The 24,241-nt window shown below is 47.8% G+C and overlaps 1 protein-coding gene across 3 annotated transcripts in view; it reads right to left on the reverse strand.

Moving 5' to 3' along the window:
- Nucleotides 1-24,241, reverse strand: part of MEGF11 (multiple EGF like domains 11) — a gene marked incomplete at both ends in the record, with an annotated part of 211,858 nt that overhangs the window by 185,517 nt on the left and 2,100 nt on the right. For all 3 annotated transcript variants that reach the window (XM_084239762.1, XM_084239761.1, XM_084239763.1), the window contains 2 exons: nucleotides 17,520-17,620; nucleotides 21,812-21,913. In XM_084239762.1, the coding sequence (XP_084095888.1) occupies nucleotides 17,520-17,620; nucleotides 21,812-21,913 (203 nt within the window). The remainder of the gene's footprint in view (nucleotides 1-17,519; nucleotides 17,621-21,811; nucleotides 21,914-24,241) is intronic.

Genomic DNA, 24,241 nt, shown 5'->3' on the forward strand with positions numbered 1-24,241 from the left:
GGCAGGGGTAGGAATAAAGGACATTGGTGGGCAGAGATGCCCCCTCTTAAAGGCAGGAGGGGTCCTGGACATCTCTCTGGGGTTCTGAATCATGTTTCTGTCTGGGACCCACAGGCTGAGGCCAGCACCCTGATGGTGCAGATGTAGACTCAGTCTTCTGTGTTTTTGATCTCTAGGTAGAAAGGTTGCAATCTGCACCCTTCTGGAGCCAGCAGAGCCACTTCTGAAGCCTCACCATTTACAAAGCTGATCTCCTGCACATTGACGGGTCCACCTCATCTCTGTGTTGCATACCATGAGCAAGACATCATTTATTTGCTTTTCTAATGGTTGCAAGCATTTTCTTTTGGAAGTCAGGCGAGGGTGTCTGTGAGCTCCACTTCCCAACCAGGACTCCTTCCCAGATCTGCAAATGGATTCCTTTTGCCCTTAGCCTAGCAGGGAAGATCTATCTGCATTATCCTGCCATAGAGAATAGCGGGCACCGACGCTTACTAAGCATTTACTGTGTTCCAAGCACTTTATATGAATGTACTCGCCTAATCCTCACAAGATTAAGTGGATGTATTATCATCCCCATTACCCAGATGAGGAAATTGAGGCACAGAGGATAAACACCAAAGCTTCCCAGACCAGGCTTTATCCCAGCAGGAAACGGGAACTAGAATGGAAACTGAACAGGAAGCATGACCACACTTCAGGGGTTGGATGAGCAGCTGCAGCCAATACACCATCAGCTAAATACTGTCCACCGCCAGCAGCCCAAGATACCAGACACAGAAGCTCCCAAATGTGACCTTAGAGCAGCCGAGCCTGCAGAGCACTGGCTGTAACAGAACGGTTATAGGCATGGAACTGACACCATGGAACTGACTTCCAGCTGATTGTTTTATTGCTGTGTGACCTTGGGCAAGATCTATAGGCCCCATTTCCTCATCTATGAAATGGGAATGTTAACAGTACCTACTTCAAAGGGTGTTATAAGGATTAAGTGAATACAGAAATGAGGACTAGCATATAATCTGTGCTATACAGATGTTAGTTATAATGGTGATGAGGAAGTGGGGCGGGGAAGGAGGACAAGATTTCTATTGCCCGTCGGGCTAGGTGAGGGTCCCAGGAACTGGTGGCTACTAAGCTCATCATATTGTCTTGAAGGACAGAGTTGATGCTCCTATTTGGTAGACAAGGAAAGGGGAGTGGCATGTCTGTGTCACCCATCCCATCTAGGTATAATAAAAGGCAGAGCTGCAAGTTAGGCTCCTGACCTGAGCCAGAGCTGGACATGGACTGTGCAGCCTGAGCAATAATGACAGGAGACCCCCTCCAGGGGTCTTAAAAATTTAAGGTTCCTGGGCTTCCCTTGTGGCACAGGGGTTAAAGTCTCAGTGCTATCAAGCTATCGCCAGCCACAGCAGCATGAGTTCAATCCCCAGCCAGGAAGCTGTCTTGCCCGCTGCTCCTGCCTTGCCCACTGCTCCCCTCAGCAGTGTATTTCAGTAGATCTGCCTATTCTGCTCCTGACTCTGTCTCTGGTGAATCCTCTCACCTCACCCCCCGCACTACTGGCCTACACCCCAGTTCTTGTGTGTATAAATAAAAAAAAAATCTTTAAAAATAAATTTAAGTTTCCTGTGGATATCTCAGGTTCAATCCTCCACTCAGTGCCCTGGAAACCTGGATTCCCCACTTATTGGGTGTGGGTCCTTGGGGAAAGCATGTAATGCCTCTAAGTCTGTTTTACATGTGTAAAGTATAAACTCATGCCCGGAAATTCATCTTGAGGATAAACTGAGACATGTGAAAGTCTGACCCCAAAAATGTGAGTCTCCCCACTTACTCTGTTTTTGAAGGCAAATGTCCTCCAAAGGAGGTCATTATCTGGGATTTGTTCCAAAGGGGCTTGAGGTGCCAAACAAGCTACACTACCTTGTCATGAGTCACTACTAGCTCTTCCTTCCCATCTCCCCAGCCCCTATAAGTAGGTAAATCTTTAGGAGAAACTCAAATCCTGTGCCAGCCCCTCTGGGGATGCAGGCTAGGAAGGTCTTGCTTGAGAAGCTTATGAACCCCTTACCATATGAAACTTATCAAGATAATCCCAGGAATATTTGCGTCCACCAGAGTAAACAAACCAAACGGCATCTCCCAAGATCCCGGTGACTGAGTTTCACGATTCTTTGCCAATAGCCTTATTCTATTTGTTTCTTCTCCACTTCATCAAGAAGTGCATTTGCAAGTCTGTCTTAAAAGTACTCACTGGTCTTGGGACTCATGTTAACTTTGTCCTTGACTTCAAAATAAGAAAAACCTCTGCCTTGCAGTCACCATGATTGAACTCATTTAACAGAGGTTCAGAGGTGACATCTTCTGGCATTACAGAAGCAGCTAAGGTTCAGAGACAATGGTCCAGAGGGTGACAAGAACACCTCTGAAAGCCAGATTAGGGTTCACAGCTGACAGCACCACATGGCCTCAATCCCTAGTGGGGCGGCCCCTGATGGACGCAAAACCCAAGTCCTCTGAACCAGGATTCAGTGACCTCTCACTCAGAACTAGAAGCCAGCGTGCAGAAGGACTCAGACAGCAAATGCTGCTTAGTGCCCCTGGACGTGGAGCCCCTCCAACCAAAACCCTCCCATCAGCCACCAGATGGCATTTGACTTTGGGGCTGAAGACCTCAGCTAGAGTCAAACCTGGCAACCTGCAGAGAATATAGCCCCAAACCTGGATCTTGCCTCTGGGGGTTCCTTGCAGAGAGGCAATTAAAAAGGAGGAGGCTGTGCTCTGATTAGAAAAAGAGGGTGGCCACTCCCATGAAGCCACAGAGCTTGTCCCAGAGCTTGTGCCTGCCCCATAGTTCTGGAGTCTAGATAGAGGGAGGAGCCAAGAAGAGGAAATGGAAAACCAAAAGGAGCAGGAGGAAGAGAGAGGCAGATAGGAGAGGGAATGGAGGCCCTGCCCTTCTTCCCTCCCCAGAATCAAAAACGTCTGGTAGTGCTTTATGTAAGTCCATTGTGCAAAACAAGATTAAAAGGGACAGGCAGAACAAAGCATCAGTCTCCCTAACAAAGACCCCTCCACTTAGTAAATTAGGAGCTCTTTCCACCTGACACACTCTTAAAGGGAAATCTTCAATTACCAGGCGCTGGCTGGGGCAGAGCAACAAAAGGTCTGTCGGGTGTATTCTCAAAGCCCTGAGCAGGCATTGAAATGGTTTTATGTAATAGAGATACTAATCTAGTCCATATAATTTTGAGAATCCTTTATGGAGGACTGAAGGGCATTTGAGCCCTGCGGCTGTTTCAAAGAGATTTTCTGCAGCTTATGCATTTACCTTGCCAAAAGCTTAGCTGAGCAAACAAACAGAGTCCTCTAAATCACACTCGCTACTGATTTACTATCAGGCCTCGGCAGTTTGTTTGGTGGATGGAACCTTGTGGATAAACAGAGGCCAAGGTCTTGGTCCCTCTGCCTGGCCACACCAAAGGGATAAGGGGCTGCCTTTACGTAGCTCCCAGATTTGGGGCCTTCCCTTTCCTTTACACCTGGCTCAGCCCAGGATCACGGTGGCCTGAGGGGCAATTTTTAGCTTGGGGAGGAAGGAAGCCTCCCTGGTTTTGCCCTTGGTTGCAGGTCTCCTTCCTTCCCAGGGAATGAGATTGATGGTGTCATTTGCTCCCCCATCCCACCCCATCCAGAGCAAAAATGTGTTTCTGGCTCCCTTGGTGACAATTCGGCACCACTGGCTGCTTGAAAAGAGGAAGGAGAAAGTGAAGTGGGAAAGGATGATGGGGAAGGTGACTCTCAGAAGAATCGAGGGAGAAACAAACACACAAACTCTCCAAACACAGAAGCATGCAGATATGCGCCAGCACACAGGTTACGAGGGCCTTTTTCATGGGCAGAGCTGCAACATATGCTTTCAGGAAGTACATACATTCTGAACATGCATGTGCACACATAGTTTGTGGGGGGGGTGTGCTTGTGAATACACACATGCATCTGTAACAGCAAAAGCTCACACTTGCGTAGCAATTACCACATTCATTTAATTCCCACACAGCCCATGAAGAAGGTACAACTCCCACTCCATTTTATAGCAAACTGAGGCACAAAGAAGCTAAATCCTTTACCCACAGCCACACAGGCAGGAGGCATCAATCTGATTCTAGGTCAATCTTGACCTTTACACTATCCAGCATAACCTGCTGCACAGACATCCCTCTCGTGGGTTGGGAGACCCTATACATGTAGATTCAGTGCCATATGCACCCACATGTATACACAGCCAAATGCTGGAGCTGAGATGCCCCTTTCCCAGAGGTCCAGACATTATCACATCTCCAGGGCCAAATAAGAACCCTCTATATCAGCTCAGGCCAAAGCTTAAACTGGAGAGGATGTTAAAATATTAAAATGCTTCTGCTCTGTTTGGCAGGAGGTTGACACCCCTGCTGCTCTCCCAGCCCCCCATCTGCCCATAATCCAGAACTACAGGCCACAAGAGGCCTCCAGGAACCTATTCCATTCAAAACTCTTGATAGGAGTGCCAAGCCTGTAATTAATATTTCCATGCTTACCCTGCAGGAATGGACAAGGTGGGGACAGTGGGATGTGTGCCTGCAACAAGGTGAGGGGACTTGGGGTACAGCCTCAGGAGTGAGTAGCAGCAGCGGTGTGGGAGGGAAGTGTTAAAAAATATAGCGGTACCTCATCACTCAGTATTTTCAGAGGCCCTACTATGTGCCTGCCACTGTAGATATACAGTGGCCTTTTTAAAATGATACACCTGCCCTCTGGAGCTTACAGTTCATTTTTTATTCATTCAGTCAACATTTATTGGGAATATGCCAGGTACTGTATACAATATGCCAGGTACTGTACTAGAAGTATAAGCTAGGAACAAATCAAAATCGCTTGCCTCTTGAGTATATATGCTAGTATATATGCTAGACAAAGTAATAATATATATTTCTGCCTCCATGTCAAGTGGTGATAATAAGGAAAAAAAAAATAAGAGGGTACAGAAACATGTCAGGGACTTCTATTTCAGATAGAGCATTCTGGGATGCCTCTTTGATAACCTGATACTTGAGAAAAGACTCAGTGCAATAAGGGAATGAGTCACATGGATATCTGGGGAAGAGCATCCCAGGCAGATGGAACAGCAAACACCTTCCTGTATGCCAAGATGGAAAAGAAGCATACACAGAACGTGCAAGGTAAGGCAGAGTGGAAAGTGTGGGTCAGAGTATAGGGCCAGGCCACGTGGAGCTGGCAGCACATGGTGAGGAAGCAGAGAGTAACCAAAATCCAACCAGAACCCTAATCGGAGATGGCACTCCACAGATGTTGAGGGAATTCAGATGGAAAGAAGGGGCTTTAGGGAAGTTTCCATTGAGCAATACAGAGTTAGGCTGGGGACAGGTTAGCTACTTTATAAGCTTCATCTGGCCCAGAACACCCAGGCCTTACATAAATGCTCAACTGCCTTTTTTTTTTTTTTTTTTTTGGTGGGACCCTCGCCGGCGGCCAGGGAATGAACCGGCGCTGCAGAGGCTGCGGGCAGCCTCGCAGCCCAGCGCTCAACCGCTGCGCCACCAGGGGAGGCCCTCAACTGCTTTTGACACTAATAAAGTCTTCCCCCCAGGGCTGCCCAGTCCGGATAGCAGAGATTTAATTACAGCTCCAGCTGGTAATTAAGAAGCAGAGCCTAGATCCTTCCGTGGCTGCATCAGCACACAGGCCTCTGGGGGTACCAGCTATAGGTGAAAGGCCTGGTAGGAAGTTTAGGGCTAGGCCAGCAAAACAGTCAGCCAGTACCAGGGCTCCTGTGTTCTCTTAACTGCGTAACTGACCATGACATCCACACTCACCATCCCTGCATGACCTCCCAACTTGTCACCCCTTCCTCCACGATGCTGTCTCCAGGGTGATGGCTCCTTACCACCACTGTGAGCATGTCACTGGTTGCTCAAACCCTTCAATGACCTCACAAAACTGTCCAGGCTCTTTGGTGTGTGCTCAGAATCCACACCCTCCCTCTTCCCAGTTGCTCCTGCTACTGCTTACTTCCACTCTTCCTCTCCTGCCACAGGGGCCTGCTGGCAGCATGCTGGGTCTATCTGCTCTTTCCCACCTCTCATCTTTGTTCACACTGCCCCTTTACTAGAGAATGCCCACTCACAAAAAGAATATAAACAGAGGGCCTCCCCGGTGGCGCAGCGGTTGAGCGCTGGGTTGCGAAGCTGTCCACAGCTTCTGTAGCGCCGGTTCGATCCCCAGCGGCTCCCCGGCCACTGGAAGAGGGTCCCACATGGCGCACAGACCTCTCCTGCCGCCCGCTGCTCCCCTCAGCAGTGTACTTCGCTCCTTCTGCCTGCTCTGCTCCCCGCTCTGGCGAATTCTCTCACCCTCCCGTGCTTCTGACTGTACCCAGTGCTTGTATAAATAAATAAACATAAATAAATAAATCTTTAAAAAAAAAAGAATATAAACAGAAGTAACTAACATTTACTGAGCTCTCAGTGCCATGCCCTGTGCAAATGCTTTCTTTGTAATGATTCATTTAACCCTCATGACAGCCCAAAGGGGTAGGTACAGTTCTAATGCAACTTTTTTATTTTACAGATGAGAAAACCCAAGTAGAGAGAGGGAAATAAAGTGCTCAGGGTCAAACAGCTGGTAGAGAAAGGGAATGGACTTCAAACTTCTGGTCTGTCTAAATACTGCCTACCTCTTGGCCTCCTGGCAAGTCCCTCCTCATCCTTTAGACAATGCTTGAAACTAACCTCCTTCAAGGAGTTGTCTTTAAGAAGAGGAGGACTAAAAAAAAAAAAAAATAGGAGTCACTGTTGATTCTCCTGTCCTTTGATTCCCCAGAGTAAATTGCTTCTCCCTAAGAGGTCTCTCAGGATTGGGGATATGCATCCATTTCATTCATTCATTCATTCTCTCACTCACTCAATAAATACTCAGCATTAAGTACCAGGCACTGTGCTAGGTACACAGGGCACAGAGAAGATGTGATCCCTCTGCTTGGGGAACTCACAGGAGAATAGGCAAGGCAGCATCACACCTAATAGGACAGAATGACAGCAATCCAGGGGCAATAGGAGGCCAGAGGAGGGACCTGATAGTGGGTGAAGAACACTTGGAACTAGTTCCCAAGTGGTGCTCTGGAGTGAAACAGGAGGAATAGAAAAGAGGTACTAATCAGAGGGTGCCAGACCATGAATTCATTCATTCAGCAATTATTTACTGAGGGTCTAAAAAGCACTGATGAGTGGACAAAAGCAAACCTTTGGCAGTTACTTTTTCCACTGTAAATTAATTAATTGGCAACAGGGTTAAGCATCAGTATTTTATGAGTTTGGTCATTGTGAATCATCCCCTGGAGCTCAGCGAGTCTGGGCATCTTAAATCAGTGATCTAAACCGGAACAAGACTGGGGCTGGGATTGGGGTAATGGCACCAATTTTGGCTGCTGAGTGTTAGGACAGCCAGACAACTATATCTTCCCCACAACCAGTATGGCAACACCCTGTTTCCTTCCTTGCTTAAAGTGCTCTTATTATACTGTGTTGGAATTTACATATCATCTTTCCCACTAGGGAATGTGCTTCTTATTCATCTCTGTATTCCAGATTCAAAAGGCATAGGCACATCTGCGAGGCACAGGAATTTCATAAATGCTGATGAATGGATGGACAGACAGAAGGATGGATCTTGTTCTAGGCAGCAAAGCTCAGCACCAGATGTAAGTGACCCAAGGGAGTTATATCAGCTCTGTTTCTGGTGACCAGCAGCAGGTGGGTTCCCTGGGCAGCCTTGCAGAGAGAGTGGGGAATTGTTCTATCTAGTAGCTTTATGGAAAGGCCAGGTTCAGACAGGATGGACACACAAACACATACACACCCCAACCCCTCTCCCCCACACACACTACCCTGATTCTGGCACCTATTAGGACCCATTCAGCAAAAAATGAAATCAAAACAGTTTGTCTTCAGTCATTTTGTCTCCCTAAAAACCTCTCCACCTCTTTACCTGCTCACTTAACTGACCCTGTTTCTCTCTTTAGGGTCCCTCCTGTGGAGAGAAAACCCACTGTAGTCAGGGAAAGAGCAGGACTGAGAGCTGCAGGGTCTGAGTTCCTGGACTGCACTTGTCCATGTGGAAAAGGCCCCTTGAGCTCCCTGCTTAAGTTCCCTCTGCTGGACAGGGCAGTCATACTAAAACTCACTTCTGCAGTCTCAGAGCACTGATAGACTGTATGAGAAGTACTGAGTGAACCAGCAGATGTGACACTATTGTTTTCATTGTGGTTGGCAGTTAGCAATCAGTTCAAGAAAACATTGGATTAAATATCACAAAGCCTGGTTATAAGCCTCCCCCTACCCCACCACTCACTATAAAACAGGGGTCGTTTCTGAGACATGGCAAAGAGTGCTTAAGAGTAGCCCTTCCTGCTATCAAAATGCTGCCCAAATAGAATTCCGATTTTTAAAAAATAGAGAGCTGAACTCTAAAGAAAGGTAAATCCTTAAGCATGAGAATAAAGGAGAGAAGTGGAATTTATAGGAGTTGCAGAAGGTCAGATGCTGAAGCTAAGGTAATCCAGGGCACATCGGACCTGGCCAGTCACTCCCCTGGCCCCCAGGCCCAACTGGAAGCCTGAATTTTAACACACCTCCCTGCTACCCCCACCCCCCGACACTGCCCAGAGGCAGACTTGGCCTTGGGAGTTGCCGACTCCATGTAGGGGAATCCTGATAATGTTGCCCACCAGCCTAGGGATATAACATGGGATTCTGGATGAGGAATAAAAGCCTCCCACAAGAAACAAAACCCAGAGGAAAGGATGGGAAGGAATGCATTACGGGCGTGGCGTCTCCCCTCGGAGAGATGAAATGTTTTAGTACTCAATAGAGATAATGGTCACAGCACACAGTGAATGTGCTAGTTTCTTAGAATCATACACTTTAAAATGGTTAATGTTATGTGGCTTTCACGTCAAAAAATAAAAGAGGGCCTCCCCGGTGGCACAGCGGTTGAGGGCTGGGTTGCGAAGCTCCCCACGACCTCCACGGCGCTGGTTCAATCCCCGGCTGCTCCCCGGCCACCAGAGGAGGGTCCCACATGGCGCGCAGACCTCTCCTGCCGCCCGCTGCTCCCCTCAGCAGTGTACTTCGGTCCTTCTGCCTGCTCTGCTCCCCACTCTGGCTCTGGTGAATTCTCTCACCCTCCCGCACTTCTGACTGTCCCAGTGCATGTATAAACAAACAAACAAATAAATAAATAAATAAAATACGTGCCTCTTAAAAAAAAAAACATTTAAAAAAATTAAATAAAAAATAAAAAAGAGAAAATAAGAAAAACCTAAACCTTCCTCTCTACACAGAGCAAGTTATCAAAGCAAAGGCTGGTCAAGAGTCAGTTAAAACCATTAGCGTGCCACTAAGAAAATACAAAACCAGTGCGTAGGCTCTTCCACAAGCCAGGGCCTGAGAGAGGAGAAAAGGCTAAAGAGTTAAAAGAGAAGGGAAAATGGGAAACTCTAAGAGGAAATGGTCCTCTCTAAGGGAGCATGCGTGGCCTCTACAAACAGAATTGATGTTCTAGGAACTTGAGCTAACAGAACTAATAGCTCAAGAGAGAATTATCTGAAAGAGAATATAAAAGAAATGTTTAAAATAGTTAAAACAATAAAAGGCGGATTAGAATCCACAATGAAAAAGGGGACACTACAGAAAAAGAACATGCAGATCTGAAAAAGAAGCAACAGTATTCTTAGAAATGAGACATGCAGGTATTGAAATTAAGATCTCAACCGACGGGTTAATTAGCAGAGCTAAAGGATTTGAAAAATGGATCTAAGGGAAGTGTCCAAGATATGGAGAGATAATGCATGGAGATAAAGAGATGAAAAATGAGAGTTTAGGAGAGACAGAGGATGGAATGAGAGTTCAACATTTTCCAGAACTGATAAAGGACAGGAATCCTTAATTTGAACATATGCCACTAAGGAGCAAACAGTATGAAAAAATTAACTCCATACATGGAACATACAGGCTAAGACTGTACCTTCCAGTTACAGCATCCGAGGCACATGGAATTGACCATATATAGAACCTCAACCTTCTTTAATGCTAAACACTATCTCCCCAGCTATTATACTATTTCCACTAGTATGACAGTCAAAAAATAAAATAACCTGAACCAATATATCAGCTTAATCCTCTTAAATAAATTTAATGATACCAATATAAACTTTTCACCAACCTTCCTTTCTGACCCTTTATCTGCACTGCTATTGGCACAAACAGCTTCTCCCCCTAAACACCTAGAGATAGCCAATTTCACTTATCCAAAGAGCCACATACTTGGAAGAAACTATATTACAATATAAATTCTGCTACAAATGTTTTAATTATGACTTTTACTGCCACAGAACTAATCTGTTTTTATATCCTATTTAAAGCCACACTAGTCCCGATCCTAATTATTATTACCCGATAAGGAAACCAGACAGAATGACAAAATGCAGGACTTTATTTTCTGTTTTGTAGCTGGTAGGTTCACTTCTCGTGTTGTTAATCTTCATCCATACCTTGTAGGTTTACCATATTTTATAATAATTCAATATTGAACTCAATATACAATCAAACTCTCGATTCAATTAGCAATGCATGAGAGCATTCACGGTAAAAACACCTCTCTCTGGCTTATACCTTTGACTGCTCAAAGCACATGGGGAAACCCTATCCTGGCTCTATAGCACCCATAGCCTGGGACTCAGGTAACTCAGGCACTGCAATGACAAAGTCCAGAACACCCTCAAACTGAAGGTAGAAACTGACTGAAAACCTAGAAATTCATTGGCAGCTAAACCATTAGCCACAAGGGAGAGCAAACTACGGGCATTTTCAGACAAAGCCTACTAGTCATCTCTCCTCTGGGGTCGACTAAATACAACTTGTCGGGAAGTGAGACGTATAAAGACATAAGGAAAAAAATTAGTAAACATGAGTTAAATTTAAATAATAATTGTATAAACAACCGTAATAATAAACAGGAGTATGTAAATCACCAAAAAAAGATGTGAGCTTACTGGTGTTAAATCTTACATACCCTCAGAGACCCTCAGGGCAGCCAGTTTCCCAGATCTCCAGCTGCTGGCTCCCCCTCAGCTACCCAGTACTGACCGATGCCCCCAGAGAGTCCCTCTTCCAGAACCAGCCGGCTACTAGTCCTGAGATGCAGTGCTCCCCAGGCCACAGCTCAGTCAGGCATCAGCCACGTACCTGGAGCTTCAGTGGAGCTCATCCCTCCACATCTGGTTTTGGATGAAAACCACACTGCAGGGGGTGAGCGCAGCATTCCAAAGGCTAGAAGATATCCACTGGAAGTTTGGGGGAGTCACCATTTGTGGGGGAAAGGAGAGGAGATCGGGCAGATACACTTGCTGTCCTGGCTAGCTACTCTGAGGTGTGCCTGCCCTCCTGGCACCCATCAGGAGAGGCCTGTGGGTCAAGGGGATGCACCTGTTAAGCATCTCGAGGCCTCCTTGCAATTTGCCAGGAAGCTGAGGTCAGCACAGCCTCCACCCTTTAGTGCAAGGTAAATTCATGGTCTTCAAAGCGTGGTTCCCAGTCCACAGCATAAGCATCAGATGGGAACTTGTTAAAAATGCAAATTTTCTAGCCCCATCCCAAAGCTTCTGAATTCAAGACCCTAAGGCTGGGGCCCAATCTGTGCTGTAAACAAGTCTTCCAGGTGATTCTGATACCTGTCTCATAGCAGATCATTAGGGGCTCAATAATGCATTTGAACGAATTGTGAATTGTAATTCCTGCAGCATCTGTATCGCACCTGGGATAAGCACTAATGCTGCTCACTCAATATTTCTGGCCCTCTGCCTTCAAGACCTGCCAGAGCCCTCTTCTTTCTGCCATGGCAATCAGCAACATGCAGAGAATTGCTACTCCATCAACCTGGGTCCTGGGTGAGCAGGCCCCAGGGAGCCCACCATGGCCATGTAAGATGAACAAAATAGTAAACATTATAATAGTCTTAAGCCACTGAGATTTGAGTGTTGTTTATTGCTGTAACATACCCTAGCCCATCCATTCTGAAAGTCCGATTAGCCCTGATGTGCACGAATATTTTCAAACAGCACAGTTTCCCAAAATGCCTCATATTCTACCACATAAATGACTTAAAATCAGTTCCATTTGCAGAGGCAAAGATGTCCACTCCCTTATCTCATGGAGAGAACAGAAAAGAGATGGGGGGGAGGTTTGGGTGGGGGAGTGGAGCAAGGACTGTTTGTGTTCAGTGATTCTCAAGAAATATTTGATACCTGGCAACCAAGGCGGGCAGGACTCAGCTGTATCTGTAGATAATGGAAGGGATGGGCAGCTCCAGTATAGACGGTTCTAGAAAAACTGCTAAGGACTCCAGGATGAGGATGGCAGTTCTGGGGCAGAAGAAATGGAACTAAGAGGGGGAAAACGGGGCCTCCCTGGTGGCACAGGGGTTAAGCACCGCACTACGAAGCAATCCGCAGCCTCTGCAGCACAAGTTCCATTCCCAGCCGGCCAGGGAGTAACCCATATGGCACAGCAGACCTCTCCTGACTGCCCACAGCTATCCTCAGCAGTGTATTTCATTCAGTCTGCCTGTTCTATTCCCCACTCTGCTCCGGTGAATCCTCTCACCCCCCACACCTCTGACCTGTACCCCAGCTCTTGTATGCATAAATAAATAAATCTTTAAAAAAAAAAAAAGGAGCAGAAAAACAGTGCTACCCCAGACCTGCATGTTCCAGGCATGCTCACTCTTGCTTGATCTTCCTTCCCTGCACAGGGATGAGCCATCCTTAGCCACAGTGGGTCCAGAGAGGCAAAGGGATTTGCACACAATTTGTGCAGTAAGCCAAGGCTTTTACTTCCTTCTACTACCTGTACAAGGTCCTGAGGACTCAGTGCCAGAGGGTTATCCCTAGGTTCTGGTGATCCTGGAGGTTCTCTGGCCTCTGAGGGGTGGGGATGAGGGGCAGGCACCAACAGACATATACTCCCAGATACTCCCAGCTTTACAAGCTTCTCTTCCGGCCCCTGGCATGCTGGGCACAATCCTTCACCCTCCCACTACCATTTCTCCCTCTCTCAGGGTCCTCACAGACATGTGGCAAGCCCATGGGGGCTAGAAGTTTCCCCCTCTGTAGGATAAATGGAAGTGATCAGGTTTTTCCGCCTCCTGTCATTAGCATCAATGAATGACATCTGTGGTCTTGCACGCATGCCTGATGGCGGCGCCTGGAGTAGGGTGTGGGCCTGTGTAAGTGGGCGCACCTGGGCTAAGAGGCTGGTCATACAGGATGGCGTCGTGGGGACGCCAGGGTAGAAGTAGCAGCAGCAGCAGTGGTAGCAGAGAGTCCATAAAGAGTGAAGATTTTCCGAGGGCTAGGAGGCCTGCCAGCCTCCTGCACCCCGCCCCCGGACCCCCTGCCTGCCGTGTACCTGGTTGCCACACTACAAATGATGTAAAAAACTCAAAAACCTGAAAAAGCCACCAAGGGCTCCAGGACTCTTCTTTACCCATCTACCCTCCTTTTCCCCCATGACAATTAGCAGGAACAGGAGAGTGCTGGTAGTGGCTGACACCCACCTGTTGGGGATTGAATTGTGTCCCCCTAAAATTCATAAATCAAAGTCCTAACCCCCAATACTTTAGCATATGACCTTAGAGAGGTAATCAAATTAAAATGAGACTGATGTTTTTTTAAAAAGGGGAAATATGGGGACACACACACACAGGGGAGAACACCAGGTGAAGAAGGGAGTTTTGCTGGCACAAGCCAAGAACCTACCAGAAGCAAAGGGCGATGCCGTGATCTCAGACTTGTAGCCTCCAGTCAGATAATAAACTGCCGGTGAAGCTGCCAGGCTGTGCTACTTTGAAGTAGCAGCACCAGAAAAGGAACAGCCGCCTCACCACCAACCTTATCTCTCCTTGCCCTGCCCAGACCTGCCACCGTGGCCAGCCCAGCCTTCTCACTGCCTCACCCCTGCCTCATGATCAGGTCCTCCATGCCCAGGATCATGTGGTTCTCTTCTATGCACCCTCAAGATGTAGTTCCATCCAGTTCAAACTCCCACAAAGCCTCCCGAGGGATGGCAGGTCACACTCTCGCTCTGGACTGACTGCTAGTTTTTCTCACTTCCCTCTCCACAAGCTTCCTCACGCCTGCACTTCAGCCTTGTCTTCCCAACCAAACTGTAGGTTCCACGAGGGTGGGGACTATTTCTAGCACTTATATGCCATAGTAGATATTTAATAAATACTGGCTGGAAACTTTCTAAGAGAGCCTCTATCTCTGCTGACTGCTCATGAACACCTTAAGTGATTGCTGCTGAAAAAGCCACTTCTCTCTACTCCTGCCTTACTTTATTTATAAAGGTGCTTGCGAAGCACCTATCACACTGCTGCTGCGTTTGTGTAGCAGCCTCCTTCCACTAGGCTGCAAGCTCCTCTTGAGGATCATCAACCCTCTCACTTGCATTTAGCCCCCACATCTGCACAACTGGGAGTAACAAGTATAAGTTGAACGGGTATACATAGCAGAAACTATATCCCAGGGATCCAAGGACCCTGTAAGGGCTTGAAGGGACCCCTGCACTTACTGAAATGTGTGCAAAGGAGTGGTAGGGGGAGGTTTATAAATGTAGCCTGCATTTTACCAGGGAGAGGGTCCATGGAGCTCTGACAAGTTAAAGGCCAAGACAGAAAATGTTTAAACCCAAGGCCAGGGCCTCCCCGGTGGCACAGCGGTTGAGCGCTGGGTTGCAAAGCTGCCTGCAGCCTCTGTAGCGCTGGTTCAATCCCCGGCTGCTCCCCGGCCACCAGAGGAGGGTCCCACATGGCGCGCAGACCTCTCCTGCCGCCCACTGCTCCCCTCAGCAGTGTACTTCGGTCCTTCTGCCTGCTCTGCTCCCCGCTCTGGCTCTGGTGAATTCTCTTACCCTCCTGCACTTCTGACCGTACCCAGTGCTTACATAAATAAATAAATAAATAAATCTTAAAAAAAAAAAAAAAATTTCGACCCTTATTAAAAAACAAAAAATTTAAACCCAAGGCCATAGAAGAGGGAGTTAACATCTTATTAAGTCTCTGACCTGTTCCCAGTGATTAGGTGTTACTGTCCCTATTTTACATGAGAGGAAACTGAGCTTCAGAGAGATGATGTCTTGCCTGGGCTCAGAAGAGAGAAGCAGCCTGTCCAAGTACAGGCTCTGTACAGGGCCAGAGAGCCTGGGTTCAAATCCAAGTTCTGCCACTTTCTAGAGACATGTCTGTGACTGTTTCCTCATCTACAAAATGGGAGAAACAAAGGTATTTACCACACAAGGCTGGTATGAGGAGCTGATGCACTGATGTGTGTAAACCAATGAGATAGGGGCCTGTGTGGGTGGGTGCTCTGGAGACCATGATGATGATGATGATGATGATGATGATGATGATGATGAAGAAGAAGACGACGAGGAGGAGGAGGAAACAGGCAGTGGCAGAGTGAGATACAAACATGGACCTGTGTGACTCCTGCCCTTTATGTCATACTACCCACACCCAGCATGCCATAGTGCCCCTGTCTCACTGCTGAAACTCTCCTATCCCCTCCTAGGAAAAGCCTTCAATCCTGATAATGGTTGACTTCTGGGAGGTGAGCTGGCCAATGGCCACCAGCTTGGCCTGCAGTGCACGGCAGTTACATAAGGAGAAGGTGGGAGGTCATAAGCCACACTTCCCAGTCAGCAAGACCAGGCCTGTGCAATCAGGACACTTAGCACTTCTGCCCTGCTCTTCATTTTCCACGAGCTTTACCCACACCCACTAATGGAAATTAGAAAGGTAGTGTGTTCATCCATTCTTGGAGCCCCTGCTGACATCCCAACTCCCTTTATAATTTCCCAAGTCCATCACTGTGCCCTGAGCCTGGAAAGGCCACTGGCATCTGTCCTGCTTGGGCTTTATGAGACCCATGTCCCACCCCTGGGCTGAATCTCAACTCAGAAAGACAGAGCAGCAGAAAAGTCTGAGTTCTGGTCTTACTTCTACACCCGGGTCCCCAGAGTAACCCCACTCCAGGTGAGGTATTGGCCAGGGACTTGTCCTAGTCCAGTCCTCTGTCCTGCTCCTAAGAAAAGCCTTTGTGGGTTTGCTTTGGCTGAATATCTTTGTCTTTTTCCTGCAAAGCCATGCCTATTGAACGCATTTGTGGGAGCATTTTTCATTCATTCCTGTAATGCAATTAGAATCGAGTTTCTCCAGCATTAGGGGAGATGTAACAACAGCAGGGGAAAATTGTCATTTCATTCCCAACATCAACACACCCACTCTGCCCAAATTCTCTCTCTGGGGCTAGCTCGCTTCATAAATAAGAGTGGCAAGGAGAATACTAAGGAGGAAAACCACCTCCCAAATCTCCCTCCAAATGAAGAGGCAGAAGCTTTGGGGTGAATTCTCCTCTCAGTCATTTAATGAGGGGCCCCAGCTTCTCCTACACACTCCTTCAGTTGAGGGAACTGTCAAATGCCCACAGAAAAGCCCCTTACTGGCCCTTTTCCACTTGTCAGAGGTGAATTGGGAAAGAGTTCATTTGACTCTGACCAGGCCCTACAAACATTCTCCCAGAAAGGTCAAGTGACTTGCCTAAAGCCACATGCCTGGGAGGTTGGAGCGAGAACCCAGATCTACAGGATCCTATTCCTTGGTGTCCCCCACTGCCCCCCATCCTGAGGGACTGAAGTTGAAAGCCGCTTAGTTCTTACTTCTCTGGAGACACTAAGGCCTCAGTTTTCTAAGTCTTTGCAGATAAACAGGGAACAAGATCCCCACTCTTGGAACAAGATCCTCATGATCTGTCTTACTTTTGCCATCCTTCTTCTAGGTACTGCGATCTTGGAATCCAATCATCCAAGCTTCCTCCCTCCCTCCATCTACCCATCCATCCATCTACTCACCTACCCATCCATTTATCCATCCATCTAGCCATCCATCCACCCCCTTAACTCCATCCACCCATCCATCCATTCATTCATCTGTCTATCTACCCATTTATCCATTTGTTTCTCCTTCTTTTTAACAAATACTGGGATCTCTGTTCTATGCCAGGCACTGAGTACTCCTTCCCCTATTGCTCCTCAGAGTGACCACTCCAGATGCATCCATTTCTGTCCCTGTCAAAGTCTAAAGCAGACCTGCTTGCATCCACATTTAAGAGGTTGATCTGGTGGACGACTCTGTGCTAATGAGTTTGCACCAGACCATTACCCCCTCAGAGCTGACAGCAGGCAGGGTCTTCATGAGAGTAGAAGAAAGGCTCCCTTGGGCCAGATGAGGGCTGCTGCTCAGGGCCTGGGTCACAGCACGACCTCCTTTCCCTCACTCCCCCTCCTCTGCTTTCCCCTCCCGCCCAGGCCCACTGAGGCCAAAACAACGGCAGCCCTACTTACGTATGCAGAAGTCTCCATTCTCGTAGTAGCCAGGGCAGCACTGGGACCTCCGCCGGTACATGGTCCGGAGGCCGCGCCGATATGCCGTCTTATAACTGATCCTAAGGCACAAGGGAAAAAGCCACTTGAAAGTATTGAAAATCAATCACTCCTGTTAGAATGATATTTGTGTTAAGCTATATCGAAGATTCCATTCAATAATTACTTTAAAATGCATGGCAGCTTTGAATATGAAGGAACACAATAAAGAAAAATCAATGGCGGGATCTGGGCTGTTGTGCTGCAGAATGTATTACTGACATGGCATTTGCTACACTGCTGACTGCTCCCCAGTCTCTTCAGAGAGATATTTAAAAGGGATGTGCAAGATACTTTGGGGACTACATTGTGGAGGGTGACCCTGAGAGTGTATGTGTCTATAACTACCCCAACCCCCTAATAAACAGACAGCTCTGGGCCCCTTGGGACTTGGCCCACCCACCTGCAGAACTGAAGCAGAGTCAGCAAAAGAATCCTCCAAGTCAGACTCAGTCCCAGAGTGGGGATTAATACCACTCACACCAAAATCATACCTCCTAGAAGGCAATTTCCCACCCTGGGCAGGCTCAGAACTGCCCCCTGGCTCTGCAGAGAAGACACTGAGGCCCAGGGAGCGGAAGGAGGATGAGACAGGGAATCGGAGACCTGGGGTCTAGTTTTTATTTATTTATTTTTAAAGATTTATTTATTTATTTATACAAGCACTGGGCACAGTCAGAAGCGTGGGAGGGTGAGAGAATTCACCAGAGCCAGAGCGGGGAACAGAACAGGCAGACTGACGAAGTACACTGCTGAGGGGAGCAGTGAGTACAGCAGGAGAGGTCTGTCGCGCCATGTGGGACCCTTGCCGGCGGCCGGGGATCGAACCGGTGCTGCAGAGACTGCGGGCAGCTTCACAGCCCAGCGCTCAACTGCTGTGCCACCTGGGGAGGCCCATAGGGTCTAGTTTTTAAGACGGATGTGAAGACTTCACCACATGCCAGACAGGTTTACCAGTAAAATCTCATGTGTTTCTCCCAACAACCCATAGGGCAGCTAGCATTATCATGCCCCCTTTATTTTTTTTAAGAGCTTTTATTATGTAGGGTATCTCCTCTTTGTTTTAACCTACATGGATGAGAAAAAGGAGATTCAAAGCAGTTAATGATTTGCTGGGGGGTCACGTAGCTAATAAATTTCAGAGTCACTCTAATTTCAAAACCATTAGACTTAACCTACTGCCCTGTGCCGGTTCCCACAGGCTGGCTTGCTGATGTATGGGATAGACACAGTGAAGGTAAAGGCAAGGGAAATATGGATGTGGGAGGTCTGAATCCTTAACAGGGAGTCAAATGGGGTTCTGAAGGCAAAGCCCCTTCATCACATGTAGAGTCACAGCGAGGAGACATGAAATGGCATTAAAGATAAGAGGAGACAGAACTTCCCAACGTCACGACTATCACTGGACTCAAGCCCAAGTCCTCAGACCTTGAAGCCAGGACTCTTTCACTTCCCCATCAGCACTTCAGGGGAGCCTTCTCAGGGGTCAAAGCAGCAGGGCTGGTCATTGGAGACCCTGTGGCCTGCTTTCCATGGAAGGTCAGGCCACACTGTGAAGGGAGTCCTGCAATGTGGGCTGGGCCAACTCACCCAGTCCTTATAGCCCTCACTTTATGATAAATGACAGTGTGAGGCTCCAGGGAAATCCCTGACATTTGGGAATGTCATAGAGGAAGGTTATTCTACTTTGTCAAAACCCATAATGGAAGGCAAACTGGCCTCAAAGTGAGGCTACTTTCCCAGCAAAGGGAGGCAGCTCCTGGCAATTTCAGGACTTGCATAAGCCTCCCCGATGAATAATGACTCAGACTTGACTCCGAAGTCACTCAGTCCATTCTTCCCACCAAACAAGGCTAGCCCTAAGCCCTTTCAGTGGTGAGGTGGTCTCAGGATCACTGAAGCCTCTCAGGAGCGAGTTTTCGCCACTGCTTCCAGTTTCCTAGCCTTGCTCCCCACACTGCAATGGAAAGAGGAGAGGGCAGGGACCGGAGGTCAGGCTGCCCTCAGGAGAAGAAGGCTGCGTTCTGAGGAGCCATTCCACACTGAGGCAGACTGGTGACCCAGCTGTTAGCACACACGCTCTGGTCACTGGGAAAGCTTCAGGCAACTCAATAATTTAGCAAAATAATTCACGTTCCAAGAATGCAACCTATTTTAGTAAGCAGCAGCTCACTTATCCTTTGCCAGTGGTGATGGACACCTGGCCTCCAAGTATCTAACAAAATCACACCTCATAGTAAACTTGCCTCTGGCACAAGGCTTGCCAGGCTTACAGAGGGAGCGGGACTGATTTCAGCCTCCACCTTTGACCACAGGGAGGTATCTTGGCACAACTAGGGGAACTGGAAGGGGGCATTTGGTCCCCCCTCCTCACTTCACAGTAAAGAGTTAGAGCAAAGGGATACAACAATGGCTGAGTAACTCCTATTGGACCACCCTCCTGCAAGTAACAACTATACAAACTTGGGAAGACAGAAAAACGACTACTCGAAAGCAGAGAGACAACAAAGGCAGGCAGACACTGGAGGGAAGTGGATACTTGGAAGAAAGACACAGGTTTAGCCCAAGGGAAGGCCCCAGTCCACAATATTCCCAGTGACTAAAATGCAGACAGAACACATGCAGCCTTTTGGATTTGAAGAATAATAGGACAAGTTCTGGGTAGACCCAGCAGCTAGAATGTGAAAAGTGAAGCCCCAGAAAGGAGAGAGCCACAAAGAGTGATTTCACATTCTTTGTAAAATCTCTGTGCAGACTTCTAGACCCTGAATTACGTGCATGGAGGGCAGATTGCAAGCTGCCAGCTAAAGCTAAAAAGAGAGAACTTTCTGAGTTTGGAATGTGAGTGTAGCAAAGTTAAAGTGGCTGCTAAAGCAAATAATACTCTCTAGAGGAATACACCAGAATTCAGTTCTCTACAGTTCATAATGCCAAGAACACAATTTGGAACTACTAGCTATCTAAAGGAACTACAAAATATTATCTACATAAGAGAAAAGGCAATGAGGGGAGACCAACCCTAAGATGACCCAGACGTTGGAATTAGCAGACAAAGGTTTCTGAAGCTGTTATAGATACACTCTGTGTCTCCCAGAAAATTAACAAAACCTCAAAGAAGGACTTCGGCTTTTCAGCAGAGTGAGTTTCCCTCATTGCCACATACCATGATCCCTGCATTCACACCAAAGAGGGACTGGGTCACAAGAGCAAAAGAAATCTGGGACCAACTCACATGCTCAGCAACTAGAAAACAAGCCTATCAGGCAGCCTCTCCCTCACTCCCTTACTTACCCTTCATCTGCTGGCTTTTCACCCCTCAAATAATAAAACCATCTTGCTTGTATCTAATACCTCACAGTTCTCTTCATTTTATCCCTTGCCTTTCAAAGTACTTGCACATCCCTGACTTTAGTGGACCCTACAAGTAGGCAGGGTGAGGATTACTGGGAATCCCCAAGTAAAGTGGCTTGCCCAGGATCATCCAACAGAACTGACTCTCTTTCCTTCCTCTCTTTCTCCCTGACATGAGGGCATGTCATGGTTTGCAGACTATGTCACAGGACTGCAGACAAGTGAGTAGGATTCCCAAGCAGTCATTCAGATTGAGTACTTCCTGGCCAAGCCTAAGAGGGTGCTGAGTTCTCCTTGCACCTTATTCTCCAAGCCAGATGACCTGGTATGGGGCTACATCTGCACTCATGAGGACTATCTTAGGTGGTTTTTCCCCCCCAGCATTAGACCCCAAGGCAAGGATTTAAAGACAAGAAATTTATTTGGGAAGCACCAGGAGGGTGGGAGAAAATAAAGGTAGCCAATTCGAGAAGTGCTACTGAGCAAGTTTATATTAAGGGCAACTGGGATTCCATTCTCCTGGGAACCTTTGGGATATAGTACAGAACATGCCTCAGGGGTGTCCTGCTGCACTAAGGGTGAGGAAACTGGGGTATTATCTACCAATTCTCCACCAACCATTGTGAGAGGGATGCTCCCAGGACAGCAATCCTCTAGCACTTTTGTCTGCCCTGCCCTTTAAGCTCCTCTGGCCAGAAGGAAGCCTCAGCAGAGCATCAGGTGCTCAGTGTGAAGGGCAGTACCAGTGGCAGGGGCACAGCCCTGACTACAGCTGCTATGGGGCATTTTACTAACTCACACCAAGGCACACCCCGAAGACCTGGTAACTTTTCCCTGCCCCATCATCTGAGAGAGGTACTCACCGGTGTCTGGTGCACTTGAACCAGTTGAGGATGTCCGTGCATCGTGTGTAGTAGATCTGGTCGAAGGGGTGAGCGTAAGATTCCTGGACAGTCACGGCATAACTGAGAACCAGACAGGAGATGTACGCTATGGTCAGCACTCAGGAGATGAGCTGATGTTTAGGATGGGGTCTCCCACCAGTCAAATGTCCAGGGGCTCCAACCTCCCTCCACCCTACTAAGCTCCTTCTGCTCTGAACCCCTCAGCATTCAAAACTCTCTGGCTCCAGGGTGGATCCAGGACACACCTCTTACTGCCCTTTGGCCTAGCTCATTGTCTGAAATTCTAGTTCATCTGCTCATTTAGCAGAGAATAAAGGTTTCAGTTTACTCTATATGGCTCTAGAAGGCAGAGTCAGCCCGTTTTAAAATACTTTGTTCAGATTTTTATGGTTTTCAAAGTATATGTATGGAAACCGATCTTTGCAGCAACTCAACAAAGTGGTCCCAATTTACAGATGAAGAGGAAACTGAGGCTCCGAGAAAGGCTGCTTGCCTGGGTCCCTCAGCTGGTACCAATAACTGCCCAACACATAGTGCCCTGTGTGAAGTATTTTTTTTTTAATTTATTTATTTATACAAGCACTGGGTACAGTCAGAAGCGCGGGAGGGTGAGAGAATTCACCAGAGCCAGAGCGGGGAGCAGAGCAGGCAGAAGGACCGAAGTACACTGCTGAGGGGAGCAGCGGGCAGCAGGGGAGGTCTGCGCACCATGCGGGACCCTCCTCCAGTGGCCGGGGAGCAGCCGGGGATCAAACCAGCGCTGCAAAGGCCGCGGGCAGCCTTGCAACCCAGGGCTCAACCGCTACGCCACCGGGGAGGCCCTGTGTGAAGTATTTTAATCCCTACACAATCATACAAGGTGAGTAGCATTGCTATCTTCATATTACAGATGAGGAAACTGAACATCAGAGAGGACAAGAGACATCGCCAAGATCACCCAGCTACCTTCTGCCCTATTATATCTCTACTATTACTGGGGGCACATTGAGGACATGCCCCCATACTTCTTGACCAAAGTGATTATCTTGTCATCCCAACTGTGAGCTATAAACCTGGACAGGTGGGAAGACCCAGGGAAGCAGATCTCAGTTTTACCAAAACAAGCCTTTCTACCCATCTGCCCCTGGTAGGAGTTCTGTGAAAAGGTAGTCAAGCCAAGATACTGAAGCAGGACTCAGACTTTCTGTGAGCTGGGAGAGGACCCCAGCTGCAATTTCTGGAATTAATTTTTTGTAGATTGGTATTATCCCATGTTTTCCCCCAGAAGGCTCATGACATGGGCCAGATGGCCAGGGCCAGGCTGTAAAAGCCCGTCTGTCTTGCCTGAAGAAACTGTTGGTTCATGTGCAAGGGGGCTGGTCTAGCAGGCTCTCTGCTTTAGAATAAAGGAGCCAGGAGCGGTCAGCCATACTTAGGACTCAGAGTGACGGGGAAAATCTGTTTTTTGGAAGCATTGAGGCTAGAAGGAGGGTCCTTCATGGGACTCTACCACCTGACATACATCTTTGCAGACACGAACCAAACTCCTCATTTAGCTCCAAGCTTGGGGAAACTGAGGAAGCTGGAGACCCACCCAGGCATCCCCAAAACCCTTTCCAACTCTGGAAATTCCATGTCCTTGTGTTCTAACATATCTACTGAGCATCTCACTTACGGGTAGAAGTGAATGGAGAAGAGTGCATGGGCTTTAGGTCAAATTTGATCCCTATCACTCATTAGCTGCTTGTCCTTCGACATATCATTTAACTCACATAAGTCTCCGTTTCCTCACCTGTAAATCTATGATAAATATTACCAAGGACTTCATGTGGTTAGTGAGGGTTAAGGAGGGTGGTAGGAAGATTAAGATAATACATTTAATATGCTTAACAGGTACACAATAAATGTTTAATAGATGCTGGCAATCATTATATGACTGGCAATGATTTGCCCCACATGCTAGGCACTGAGGGATATTTCCTCCCTGACCATGGTAAGGGAGTGGGGAGCAAGACCCACAGGCCAAAGGGACTCTCTGCTTTGTTATGCACTCAGGATCATAGACACTCCTTCCAGCACTGATCCACAGTGGGTGCCCAGAGAAAAGACACAACTTAACAGAGAAGGAGGGGAGGGTGTCATGGGTCAGACCTCGCTCTGTGAGTGTGTCCTGAGCTGAGCCAGACTGGCAACCACACCTTGAACCAACTCCAAGTCTCCGAGGCGAAGTACGTGCCCCTGGTTTCATGGCTGGGTGGTTTAACATGCTCATTTGCCAACATGCTAATAGGGGCCAGATTAATCTTGCAGAGCCAGGCTTTACTAGCCAGGAGAGGTCTTCCCACTGGGTTTTAGGGTGGAGGGGCATAATTAACAAGGAACCCTCCAGAAGCACTAATCCAGTTTGGA

The sequence above is a fragment of the Talpa europaea genome (genome assembly GCF_964194135.1).
Source record: "Talpa europaea genome assembly, chromosome: 8".
In the NCBI taxonomy this organism is placed as follows: domain Eukaryota; kingdom Metazoa; phylum Chordata; class Mammalia; order Eulipotyphla; family Talpidae; genus Talpa; species Talpa europaea.